The 13,770-nt window shown below is 42.0% G+C and overlaps 1 protein-coding gene across 1 annotated transcript in view; it reads left to right on the top strand.

The window, feature by feature from the left end:
- Positions 1-13,770, top strand: part of cacna1aa (calcium channel, voltage-dependent, P/Q type, alpha 1A subunit, a) — a 103,879-nt gene that overhangs the window by 47,380 nt on the left and 42,729 nt on the right. The window contains exons 15-28 of the mRNA XM_030782603.1: positions 47-119; positions 1,016-1,133; positions 1,293-1,360; positions 1,900-2,006; positions 3,342-3,392; positions 3,941-4,073; positions 5,088-5,385; positions 5,431-5,740; positions 5,865-6,265; positions 6,491-6,629; positions 6,926-7,055; positions 7,552-7,611; positions 8,126-8,232; positions 10,885-10,896. Coding sequence (XP_030638463.1) covers positions 47-119; positions 1,016-1,133; positions 1,293-1,360; positions 1,900-2,006; positions 3,342-3,392; positions 3,941-4,073; positions 5,088-5,385; positions 5,431-5,740; positions 5,865-6,265; positions 6,491-6,629; positions 6,926-7,055; positions 7,552-7,611; positions 8,126-8,232; positions 10,885-10,896 — 2,007 coding nt within the window. The remainder of the gene's footprint in view (positions 1-46; positions 120-1,015; positions 1,134-1,292; positions 1,361-1,899; positions 2,007-3,341; positions 3,393-3,940; positions 4,074-5,087; positions 5,386-5,430; positions 5,741-5,864; positions 6,266-6,490; positions 6,630-6,925; positions 7,056-7,551; positions 7,612-8,125; positions 8,233-10,884; positions 10,897-13,770) is intronic.

Raw genomic sequence — 13,770 nt, 5'->3', positions numbered from 1 at the left:
AAAACAGTCTAACTCACTCACAATGATTCTCTCCTGGTTTCTGCAGATTTAATTTCGAGAATGGAACTCCTCCGACAAACTTTGATACCTTTCCTGCAGCAATAATGACGGTGTTTCAGGTGAGTTCATCTCGGCCTGAACCCTGGGAAGAACAAGAATCATGGTTACACAGTGAATTATTATTATTATTATTATAATTATTATTATTATTATTATTATTATTGTTATTATTATTATTGTTGTTGTTGTTGTTGTTATTATTATTATCATTATGAATAATAATAATAATACTTTTTACTAGGAATTATGACTACAAATATATATAGTTTAGGTTGGTGTTGGAGTAAGGGGTTAGTGTGTGTAGAGTGAAGTCAGGGGTTAGGGTGTGTAGTGTGAAGACAGGGGTTAGTGTGTGTAGAGTAGAGTCACAGGTTAGTGCATGTAGTGTGAAGTCAGGGGTTAGTGTGTGTAGTGTGAAGACAGGGGTTAGTGTGCGTAGTGTGAAGACGGGTTAGTGTGTGTTAAGTGAATACAGGGGTTAGTGTGTGTTGAGTGAAGTCAGGGGTTAGTGTGTGTAGTGGAAAGTCAGGGGTTAGTTTATGTAGTGGGAAGACAGAGGTTAGTGTGTGTTGAGTGAACACAGGGGTTAGTGTGTGTAGTGGGAAGACAGGGGTTAATGTGTGTTGAGTGAACACAGGGGTTAGTGCATGTAGAGTGAAGACAGGGGTTAGTGTGTGTAGTGGGAAGACAGGGGTTAGTGTGTGTTGAGTGAAGACATGGGGTTAGTGTGTGTAGAATAAAACAGGGGTTAGTGTGTTTAGAGTGAAAAGAGAAGGAACAGTTATAAACTTTTGTTTATTAACAAATTTAGTGTTTGTGTATTATATGGAAACTACAAAGCCTGGCAGACAATGCAGTAACAGCACATCAGTCATTGTGTGCCTTTCTATCTAACTCTCTTTCTGTCCATTTCTCTCTCTCTCTCTCTCTCTCTCTCTCTCTCTCTCTCTGTCAGATTCTGACAGGTGAGGACTGGAACATGGTGATGTATGATGGCATTGAGTCTCAGGGAGGAGTCAATAAGGGCATGGTCTTCTCTGTCTTCTTCATTGTTCTAACACTGTTTGGCAACTGTATCCGAACACACAAGTATAGACACACACACACACGCACACATGCATTCACACATATGCACGCAAAGACAGTCTCACACACACACACACATACACACACTCCACATCCTACATATCCATACAGATATACAGGAATCTACCTTAACCTTATGCTTTTAGACACTTTACTCAACGTGTTCTTGGCCATCGCTGTGGACAATCTGGCCAATGCACAGGAGCTGACCAAGGTAAATACAAACATACACACACACACACACACACACGACACGCCAGAGATGGGGACTCGAGTTTGCGACTTGGACTCATCCTCAAAAGACTTAGACTCAGATTCAAGATTTGGGTCTCATGAACAATCTTTATTTAATTTCAAAGCGCACCTCGATAGGTCAGTCAGTCACTTGGTAATGTGAAAGACAAGTTAACATGGCCTATGGACATTTAGCAGACATGTCAGCTCAGCATCAACTATCTAACATTAACTTGTTACTAGCTTTGTAGCTAAGGGAGGTCAACTTGATTAGATTGGTGTTCGCTAAATAGTGATTGTACTTGTGACCAAAGACTGAAGTCTTGATTTGGACTCTAGCTCAAAGACTTGAGATTTGACTTGGATGTGCAAAAAAATGACTTATGAGCATCACACACACACACACACACACACACACACACATGCACGTACACTTACACACGCACACACAAATACACATCAGTACACACACACACTCTACACTTTGTGTTCTACTGTATTATGTTTCTATCTCTGTAGGATGAGCAGGAGGAAGAGGAGGCAGCAAATCAAAAACTGGCCCTACAGAAAGCCAAAGAGGTGGCAGAGGTCAGCCCTTTGTCTGCAGCCAACCTCTCCATCGCGGCGTGAGTCCCTCTCTCTCTCTCTCTCTCTCACTCTGTTTTGCCTCCATTAGGAGTCTATGTCCAGGTATCCTCTCCAGCTATTCCCTGTCTATGCCTGTATGCATTTAGCTGCATACACACACACACACACACACATCCACTCACACTCACATCCACAGCACTGGCATACAAGCGTCAATCTTTGATCTCTGACATTTGGCCTTCTGCAGTTAGAACTAGTGTCCCTTTGATCCCTCCTGCATATGAGAGAAAGGCCAACTGGTTTCATTTCTCCCCGGGGAGAACACTGCAAAGTTCAGGAGGCCGTAGGTGTGTTCAGTGTTGTAGGTAATGGGCCTGCTTGGCAAAGAAAGGATTCGCAATGCGCGCACGCACACACACACACACACACACACACACACTCACACACACACACACACACACATACACATACCAGCCGATCAGAAAGGCAGAGACAGCACACTTAGACAACATGACTGGAAGACCAAAAAGAATATTTATCTCTCATAAATATTGTTTAAAATCTTTCCTTTTGAGCATTTTTTCATCTTTACTTTGCAGAGTTGTTTTTAGTTTTTAGTGCGGTTTTTGTTTGTTTGTTTGTTTGTTTTTGTTTTGTTCTCTTTTCTTTCCTCTCATTTATCACATTGTCTTTTGGATAAAACTCTTAACTCTTTTTGCCTTGGTCTTGATGTTGAATCTCTTTTGTGCTAAACCCAGTGTGGGATTATGGCATTTTGGCCATCAGTGTGTCTCAGCTCACTGAACTGACCTGACTTGCCATTATTACTGTCATTATAACTGTCTGGAGATCAGTAATAACAACACTGATCTGAGAACAGCAAATAGAGATCAATACTAACAACACTGACCTGATACTTCCAGTTGTCTTTGTGTGCTGTTCCTCAGGTCCAGTTTCACACACAAAAAGTCACAGATAGTTTTGTTTCACTGATTTGTTTATTAGTTTTGTTCAAGGTTCCTCACATCAAGTTTTTAACCCCACCAGCTGATTGTACCTGGAAAACAGGTGTGGGCTCTTTTCTGCCAACCAGAGACCACAGTTTTTAATGGATATGAAAGCTAGCTGCAGGGCTATGGACCTCCACAACTGAGTCTGAGGAAATTCAGATTAGGCTGCAGAAGTCATTCAGCTATGTTACTTTTTTTTTTTTCCAAATGAATATGACACAAAATGAAATAAAAACATAGCAGGGAAAGAATCAGAATTTGATAAAGAGAGTGAGAGTGTAAGTAAAATGTGTGTGTGTGTGTATGTGTATGTGTGTGAGGCAGTGTTGTTATATGTGTCTCACCACCTGTTTCCCTCCCCAGTGTGACAGTTAACACAGAGCGTCTCAACGCTACTGAACACTTACTGGACTGGTATTTATTCAATTATACTCATTATGTTCTTTTACTGCTTTCTACTACCCCCCCCCCCCCCCCCACTTTCCTAGTTTCCCCTCCCCCTCCCATTTGCGCCTTTCTCTGACGTAGACACTGGTAGACATTGGTGGGCACTGCTGCTTTGACTTGTGGGCTGTTCCTTGCTCCAGCTCCATCTTTTCTGACTGCTGGGATGGGTTGGTTTGGCATTCCATTCCATCTCTCTCTCTCTCTCTCTCTCTCTCTCTCTCTCTCTCCTTTCTGTAGTGTGTGTGTGTGTGTGTGTGGGGGTGGGTGGGTATTTGCCTCTGTGTTCCATGTTTACTCACTGTCCCTGCATCATCGTGTTCCTCTCTGTCAGTGCTCTGTGAATTTTCCCAGACCAGTGCCTTGTCATGGCCTCTGCTTTGTTAAGTGTTAGCTGGCCATTGTAGGCCAACAGCGGTTATCTGTGTTCGGTGGGGAAGATCCCCTAACATGGCCCAACCATAACGGTATAACTCTTGATTTCCTGTCTCTCTCTCTCTGTCTCTGTTTATCTGCAGTAAGGAACAGCAGAAGAACCATAAAGGAGCCAGGTCTGTGTGGGAGCAGCGAACAAGTGAGCTACGGAGACAGACTCTGATGACCAGCAGAGAGGCACTGTACAACGAGCTGGATCCTGAGGACCGCTGGAAGGCAAGCAGAGAGAACGATACACACAGATCAGAAAGAACATAAAGAGAACAATACACACAGATCAGAAAGAACATCAAGATAACAATACACACAGATGAGAGAGAACACTACGAGAACAATACACACAGATCAGAGAGAACACTACGAGAACAATACACACAGATCAGAAAGAACACTACGAGAACAATAAACGCAGATCAGAAAGAACATTAAGATAACAATACACACGGATCAGAAAGAACATAAAGAGAACAATACATACAGACCAGAGAGAACATTATGATAACAATACACACAGCTCAGAAAGAACATTATGAGAACAATACACACAGATCAGAGAGAACATTACGAGAACAATACACACAGATCAGAGAGAACACTACGGGAACAATAAACACATATCAGAGAGAACATTATGAGAACAATACACACAGATCAGAAAGAACATTATGAGAGCAGTACACACAAATCAGAAAGAACATTATGAGAACAATACACACAAATCAGACAGAACATTACGAGAACAATACACACGGATCAGAAAGAACATTAAGATAACAATACACAGATCAGAGAGAACATTATGAGAACAATACACACAGATCAGAAAGAACATTACAAGAACAATACACACAGATCAGAAAGAACATTAAGAGGGAAGAGTGAAAGGCGAAGGTGTTTTAGGAAGGACATGAGAGACAGGTATCCAAAATGAGACACAGTTTCACAGACAGAATATGTCTTTAATAAGTCAGAATATGCAGAGACTAAATAATGACCTCCATTTAGAGTATGGTGTTCATGTTATCAACCAACCAAAATCCTTTTCTATTGGTGTACCAATCAAGACCATTCCATATTACGCCTTGGTTTGGTATGCCATGCTATGCTATTTTTTGCTTTTCTATTCTGTGTTTTACTATGCTCTACCATACTATAATACACCACACCACACCACGCCACACCAAACTGAAGGTTTAGGGTATCCATTGACCATGCATTCCTCTCTGCCAGGTCTCATATTCCCGACACATTCGGCCGGACATGAAAACGCACCTGGACCGGCCACTGGTCGTAGACCCACAGGAGAACCGCAACAATAACACCAACAAGCCACGTCCTGGCCAGCCGGAGCATGAGCCCAGGTTTAGCCAGCAGCTCCTGCCAAAGCACACCTGCCTCAACCAGAGAGAGGAAGGTGATGGAGGGGTCAGAGGTGGAGGTGAAGGTGTGGAATTTGGCCCAAGAAGGCCTTTTGAGAGGGGTGAGTCCACCGAGTCCGGTCGGAGCTGTAGGGACATGGAGAGCCAGGGCCACGTCCACTCTCGTTCCCATGGAAATGGTGAAGGAGCAGAAGAAAAAGTTAGAGAGCCTCATCGCCGACACCAGCGCAGGGAGCACCGCACTCAGGCATCTGAGCACCGTCGTCCACGGCAACACCGTAGGACTCCAGAGGAGGAAGGAGAAGCAGGGACCAGAGGTGAACGACAGCACCGTGAGGGTGGGCACAGGAGCAAAGCCATGGACGGAGGAACAGAGGGAGAGAACTCAGACGCAGTGGAGCGGCGACAGAGACGGCATCGCCACAGCACACAGTCCACCAACGAGGGCGATGGAAGGAGGGAGAAAGGAGAGAGAGGAGAGCGGAGACAGCATCGTGCACGAAAGTGAGTAAAAGTGACGTCGTGGAAGATGCGCATCAGAGAACATGTTAGAGGCGCTTCCCTTTTTTGCAAATTTTTAAAAACTTTCCTTTCTTTCATCTTTCTTTTATTTCCTTTCTCTCTCTAGGGGTGGTCAGGGGAATGGCCCCACTCTCTCAACTACTCGGCCAATCCAGAAGATGCTGTCGAGGCAGGACAGCCAGTACAGTGAGGACCTTGACAATGTCATGAACAACAAGCTAGCCACACAACCACCTCTGACAGGGGCACTACCGTTCCACAACCACGGCCACTTAAATTACAGTAACACCTCCAGCCCACACGACAGCCTCCTCAACCTGGCCAACACTGCCCACAGCGCAACAGAGACCAACCCAGCCTTCAGCCACACCACTAACACTGCTAACCTGGCTAACAGCGCTAACCTGGCTAATAGCGCTAACTTGGCCACAAGTGGCAGCAGGATGCCGGAACACACTGCCATTGACATGCCTGCCATGTTCCCTTCCAGCAATGCCATCCTACAGGGTAAGAGAGAGACAGAGAGAGAGAGACAGAGAGAGACAGAGAGAGAGATGGAGATGCAGAGAGAAATAAGGTGGCGTGACAGTATGGGTGAGGAAGAGAAAAGGGATACTCAGAGACATGAGGGTTTTTGAAGCTGGGGGAGTAGTGAACATAATTTAATGGGTTTATTATTGGACTGAACTCTCTCTAACCCTCTCTGGTGGCTCTTTCTTGTCTTTTCCACAGTAAATAAGAATGCTAACACAGAGCCCCTGCCAAAAAAGGAAGATAAGAAAGATGATGATGACAACGATGATAAAGACGACAGTGGCCCTAGGCCCATGCCTCCATACCGCTCTATGTTCATCCTGTCCACCACTAACCCGTGAGTCTGACACAGCCTGCCTCCAGAATACTGTCAGACCTCTCTCAGACCAAGGCTTTAAACTCCGTTAACTGTACACTAGCATTGTAACATACATTAGCTGCATGTATGTGAACGTTAAATGTCAATTAGAAACTGAAAAGGGTGAAAACTAATCATCTCGGTTCAATTTAAATTTGGTACCCTAGCCCACTATTTGTATGCACATGATGATGATGTGTGTGTGTGTGTTTGTGTGTGTGTGTGTGTGTGTGTGTGTGTGTCTGTGTCTGTGTCTGCGTGTTTGTGTGTGTCAGGTTTCGGAGACTTTGTCACTACATTGTCACTCTGAGGTATTTTGAGATGTGTATCCTGTTGGTGATTGCTATGAGCAGCATTGCTTTGGCTGCGGAGGACCCTGTATGGCCTGAATCCCCTCGCAACAATGTGAGTGTCAACTCTATGTACTGTTCTCTGAGTGTCAAACGTATTACTCATCCATCCATCTATCCATCCATCCAACCATCCATCCATCCATCCACAACCATATATACTATACACACACGCGCGCACGTACACACACACACACACACACACACACACACACACACACAACCTTTAATACATGTAACTGAGCTTGCCATCTATCTTATCCTGTCATCCTATCCTTTCATCCAAGCAATGATCCCTTCATCCACTCATCTATTCTCTACCCATCCATCCACTCTGTCATCCATCCCTGTACTATAGCATTCATCTGTTTGTGGCTCTCACCCTAATTTGACTGTGGTAAAACAGTGTGTTTTTGACTCTGTTCAGTCAGCTCTGTCTTTTACCCAGTATTCACCTGCTCTGCCCTTCCCAGTGCCCATAACACAACCCTGACCTTTATTCCTCATCTCTTTCCTCTGATCAGTGGTGTGTTGCTCTCTGATCCCCACAGGTCCTGCGTTATTTTGATTATGTCTTCACTGGTGTTTTCACCTTTGAGATGCTAATAAAGGTAAGCTTGGTTTACCCTTCACCTCCTATGCAGTCAGGAATGTACCGAGCATGTGTATTAGGGCTGATACTGGTGAATTCTCCTTGAGTTGAACAGGATTCATGTCCGAGTCATTGTGCATATCATGGTTCGTTAGTATAGTATAATGTTTATATGTGATTTTAAACGACACTCTGAGAGTTAGTGTAAGCACGGCAGGTGTGTTTGGTGGGTGGTATTCTTGCTATCTTTGTACTGTGTGTATCTACTTACTGACACACTCATTTTAGAGTAGTAAGTCATCTGTAGATGGCATTGCTCCGGTTTCTCTGGCATTGCTCCGGTTTCTCCGTTTCTTGGCCTAAATTTGCTGGTTTTGCTCTATCTAGTTCTACTCAATATCCTTTAATGTCATGCCAAAATGACTTACGTGCGTTACCAAAACAGTAGAAGAACTTAAAACACTGTCAGAGCAACTCTCTCTTTCTCTCTCTCTCTCTCTCTCTCTCTCTCTCTCTCTCCTTTCCCTTTATAGATGGTTGATCTAGGACTGGTCTTGCATCAGGGATCATATTTCCGTGACCTGTGGAACATCCTGGACTTTATTGTGGTTAGTGGTGCCTTGGTGGCCTTCGCCTTCACGTAAGTGTCATTCTGACCCCTCCCCCTCTCCCCATGCTCTCTCTCTCCTGCCTGCTGCCTGTCCTATCCTTAGCACCCCCTACAGGCCAAACGCTGCAGCACAGCCCTCCCACTACCCTGGAGTGTCTGTCTGCCTCCCATATAGCAAGTCCCATGCTCCTATTTCATTTCTCTCTCTCTCTCTCTCTCTCTCTCTCTCTCTCTCTCTCTCTCCCCCCCCCTCTCTCTCTCTCTCTCTCTCTCTCTCTCTCTCTCTCTCCCTCTCCCTCTCTGCCGCATCCCCATCATTCATTCTGTGTGTGTTTGGCATCTCCTTACCCATCTTTTCTCTCATCCTCTGGTAAACCTTTGCCCAATTATAAATTACAATCCCTCCTAATTAGCCCCTGTTTTTGAACCCCAGAACCCACATTAAATCCCTCCCACACCCCTACCTAGCCCCTCTCCCTGTGGCCGTCATCGGCTCATTTCCGTGGGGGTGGCGGCCCCAGGCACCTTTAGCACCCTTTAGGGCCCAGGCATCTCTGGAGCAGCGAGCAACGCACCCCAGCAGGTACTTCAGTCTCCATGCTTTGCACGGCCTGCGGAGCCTGACCAAAGATGAATAGAGAGAGGAGAGAGAGAGAAGGGTAGTAGTCAGAGAGAATGAAGAAGAAGAAGAGGAAGAGGAAGGCCTAAATCAAGTAGAAACGAAATTGTAGGTCTTAATAGATGAAGAAAAGAGAGAGCATGCAGTGAGAGAACAAAGCCAGTCGGTAGTGAGTAACTGAGCCAGAGAGGCAAGAGCATACAGAGCTGTGTAGAAGCTAAAGGCTGAGTAGACAGTAGACAGTAGACAGTAGTGGAAGAATGAGTGCATAAGAGGGGAGAAATGGCTAGAGAGTGTATAATATGAAAACAGAGAGAGAAGCGCATGGTTGTTACGGTGTTTTAGGATTGAATGAGTAGCATGTCGTGGGTTGTCTTACCCTCTGGTAGAGATTTCTTTGAGCATGACTCCTGAATGCAACATGCAAATGCAGGAGGAAGATACCAGACCATTGATTTTTCTCAGGTATCAGAAACGTGTGTGTAAATATGTGTGTGTTCTTGTCCTCCACGGTACCTGCAAAGCCTTGGAAATGAGTGTCCCCACACTCCCCAGACTTTTCATGTTTTACTGTCTAAGACCTTAACACATCCTTCTCCATGTACTTGTCTATTTCTGTATTTTAATGTAGCATGGCCAGCCCAAATGTAATCTCATATGTTTTACTGAGTGAGAATGTTGTGGTAAACCACCTAATGTTACTTTATCGTTTTAAAAAAAAGCCATGTTTCCATCACACATTCCAACACATGATAAATCCCATCTTCCACATATGCGTAAATTGCTAGCTCCATACTGTAACACTCAGTTTATCATTGTTAATCTGTGAGTCTGGGAGATTTTTTATTTTAGTTCACTAACCGCCTAGGGAAATGAGTACTGGCTGTAAGATGCTCTTCCTAACCGGGTTGGATGCACTGCATCTGACTGGTAGTCTAGGTTCACAAACATCACTCAAACCATTATGAAAATAGTTTGTATATATTTTGAAGTAAACATTGGCTAAACGGAGCCCGCAGGCCTGAGGACAGTGAACACATGAGCATATACACATCATAAATATGTAAGCTTACTGTGACTGAAAGGGCATGAAGGGCATGATTTTGATGAGTAAAACATGGGTCCTATCACTGTATCCAAGATAGGACTAGGAACATGGCAGTTTAACAGGGTCTGTCACTCACAGCTAACCCAATCCTTTCACTGTGTGTGACTTCTTTAGCATGTACTGTACAGAGAAAGACTTCCCCTCTCCCGGCTCTGCATCTCTGATGCACTGCTCCCCTGTTACCCCACTCCCCTGCTCCCTGACAGTGCTCCTCGTCATCCAACCTTATGCTGATGCTTTTGGATGCTGTGAAGATCTGTATTGAAGAGCTTGACTTTGCCTGCCACACAGCCCCTTACATTACTGTAACAGCCCTTGGCCCTCTCCTCTCCTCTCCTCTCCTCTCCTCTCCTCTCCTCTCCTCTCCTCTCCTCTCCTCTCCCGTCTTTCCATCCTGATTAATGTGGAGAGACGGACAACTCTGAATGGCAGATGCTCCAGGGTGTGTGTGGAGCCCCCTGGCTGTGAGCCTGGTAATAGCGCCAATGTCTTTGCCATGTTTATGCATTGTCATTTTGGTGTAACCTACAACTACACACCAGGGAATGAGATCATGTTGGTGTATGTGTTTCTGTTTTTACTGTTTTTACGGTTTACACAACTAGTTATTTACATCTAGGGCACAAAGTAAGGGAATTCATTTTTTTGTCTCTCATACTGAAGTTTTTTCTCCCTCAGAAGTCTGCTCTTTCCTCGTTTTCTATGGGTTTCTGTCTTTTCTCTGTGCTCCTATCTCTGTGTTTTTCTGTGTTTGTATGTCTGTGTTTTTTCTCTGTGACTGTCTGTCTCTCTTTTTCTCTGCATTAGTGTTTCGTTGTGTTCTCTGTGTCTGTGGTCTTTGTTTGTGTCCATGTGTATCTGTGTTCTCTCTGTGTTTGTGTTTTTCTGTCTTTTCTCTGTGTCTGTTTTGCTGTCTTTGACTGTCTCTCGTCTATTTGACTGGCCACATCTGCAGCAGCGCCAGCGGGTAATGCCCCTTCCCTCCCTCTCTGTCTCATTTTTCTGCTTTTAACTAGGAGTTCCTCTCTTTTTGTTGTTTGGTTGCTTCTGTTCGTCTATCTTTTCATTCTCTCTCATAGGACATACACAAACAAATGACAAGTGACACTTACTCTATATGAAATGACACTCATCCTGTACTTAATGACAGTCATTCTATACCACATGACATTTACACTGTACCTAATCACAGTCATTCTGTACCAAATTACATTTACACTGTACCTAATCACAGTCATTCTGTGCCAAATGGCATTTACACTGTACCTAATTACAGCCACTCTGTTCCAGATGACATTTACACTGTATCTAATCACAATCATTCTATACCAAATGACATCTACACTGTACCTAATGACCGTTTTTCTATACTAAATGACATTTACACTGTATCTCTACTTATATTCACTCTATACCAAATGACATTTATACTGTACCTAATCACAGTCATTCCATACCAAATGACATTTACATTGTGTCTACTCATATTCATTCTATACCGGATGACATTTACACTGTATCTAATCATATTCATTCTATACCAAATAACATTTATATTAAACCCAATCACAGTCATTCTATACCAAATGACATTTACACCGTATCTAATTACAATCATTCTATACAAAATGACATTTATATTGTACCTAATAACAGTCATTCTATACTAAATGACATTTACATTGTATCTAATCATATTCATTCTATACCAAATGATATTTACACTGTATGTAATCATATTCATTCTACACCAAATGGCATTTATACTAAACCTAATCACAGTCATTCTATACTAAATGACATTTACACTGTATTTAATCACATTCATTCTATACCAAATTACATTTATACTGTACTTAATCAGTCATTCCATTCCAAGTAACATTTACACTGTATCTAATAATATTCATTCTATACCAAATGACATTTACACTGTACCTAAGGATGGTCATTCTACACCAAATGACATTTACACTGTATCTAATCACAATCATTCTATGCAAAATGACATTTACGTTGTACCTAATGACAGTCATTCTATACTAAATGGGATTTACATGGAATCTAATCACATTCATTCTATACCAAATGACATTTACATTGTATCTAATCATATTCATTGTATACCAAATGACATTTACACTGTATCTAATCATGTTCATTCTATACCAAATGAGATTTAAACTAAACCTAATCAGTCATTCTATACTAAATGACATTTACACTGTATCTAATTATATTCATCCTATACCAAATGTCATTTATACTGTATCCAATCATATTCATTCTATACCAAATGACATTTATACTGTATCTAATCATATTCATTCTATACCAAATGACATTTATGCTAAACCTAATCAGTCATTCTCTACCAAATGACACTTACATTGTATCTAATTATATTCATTCTGTACCAAATGGCATTTACACCGTAAAATGCAAAATGACATTTACACTGTACCTAAGGATAGTCATTCTACACCAAATGACATTTACACTGTATCTAATCACAATCATTCTATACAAAATGACATTTACATTGTACCTAATGACAGTCATTCTACACTAAATGACATTTACATTGAATCTAATCATATTCATTCTATACCAAATGACATTTACACTGTATCTAATCATATTCATTCTGTACCAGATGACATTTATGCTGTATTCAATCATATTCATTCTATACCAAATGACATTTACACTGTATGTAATCATATTTATTCTATACCAAATGAGATTTAAACTGTATGTAATCATATTCATTCTATACCAAATGACATTTATACTAAACCTAATCAGTCATTCTATACCAAATGGCATTTACACTGTATCTAATTATATTCATTCTATACCAAATTACATTTATACTGTATCTAATCATATTCATTCTATACCAGATGACATTTACACTGTATCTAATCACAGTCATTCTATACCAAATTACATTTACACTGTACCTAATTACAGCCACTCTGTTCCAGATGACATTTACACTGTATCTAATCACAATCATTCTATACCAAATGACATCTACACTGTACCTAATGACCGTTTTTTTATACTAAATGACATTTACACTGTATCTCTACTTATATTCATTCTATATCAAATTATATTTATGCTGTATCTAATCATATTCATTCTATACCAAATGACATTTATGCTAAACCTAATCAGTCATTCTCTACCAAATGACACTTACATTGTATCTAATTATATTCATTCTGTACCAAATGACATTTATACTAAACTAATCACAGTCATTCTATACCAAATGACACTTACGCTGTATCTAATTATATTCATTCTATACCAAATGACATTTATACTGTATCTAATCATATTCATTCTATACCAGATGGCATTTACACTGTATCTAATCACAATCATTATATACAAAATGACATTTACATTGTACCTAATGACAGCCATTCTATGACAGTCATGTGTGTCTGTGTATGTGTGTTCATGTCTGTGTGTGTGTTTGTGTGTGTGTGCATGTATGTTCATTTGCATGTGTTTATGTGTGTGTATCTGTGTGTGTGTGTGTATGGGTGAGCAGATGTATGTGTATCACCCTGCCTAGGTCATACTTCTGCATTTGAAGTTTGTGTACATGTCTTCATTTGTCAGAGAGGGAGAGCTGTTCCCAGACATATAGTACAATGCCCTGATAAAGGTGTGGGCACATGGGTGGACAGACAGACGGAAAGGTGAAGCACAGATCTGATGTCCTGTAGAGGATGAGCAGGGCGGTTCAGGGAAACTGTCCTGATGGCAGACTACATTAAGCCCACAGACATCCACCGAGGAAGATAACGACCATAATGTG

The sequence above is a fragment of the Chanos chanos genome, chromosome 8 (assembly GCF_902362185.1).
Source record: "Chanos chanos chromosome 8, fChaCha1.1, whole genome shotgun sequence".
NCBI classification, from domain to species: domain Eukaryota; kingdom Metazoa; phylum Chordata; class Actinopteri; order Gonorynchiformes; family Chanidae; genus Chanos; species Chanos chanos.
This window is presented reverse-complemented; position numbering and strand designations above follow the sequence as displayed.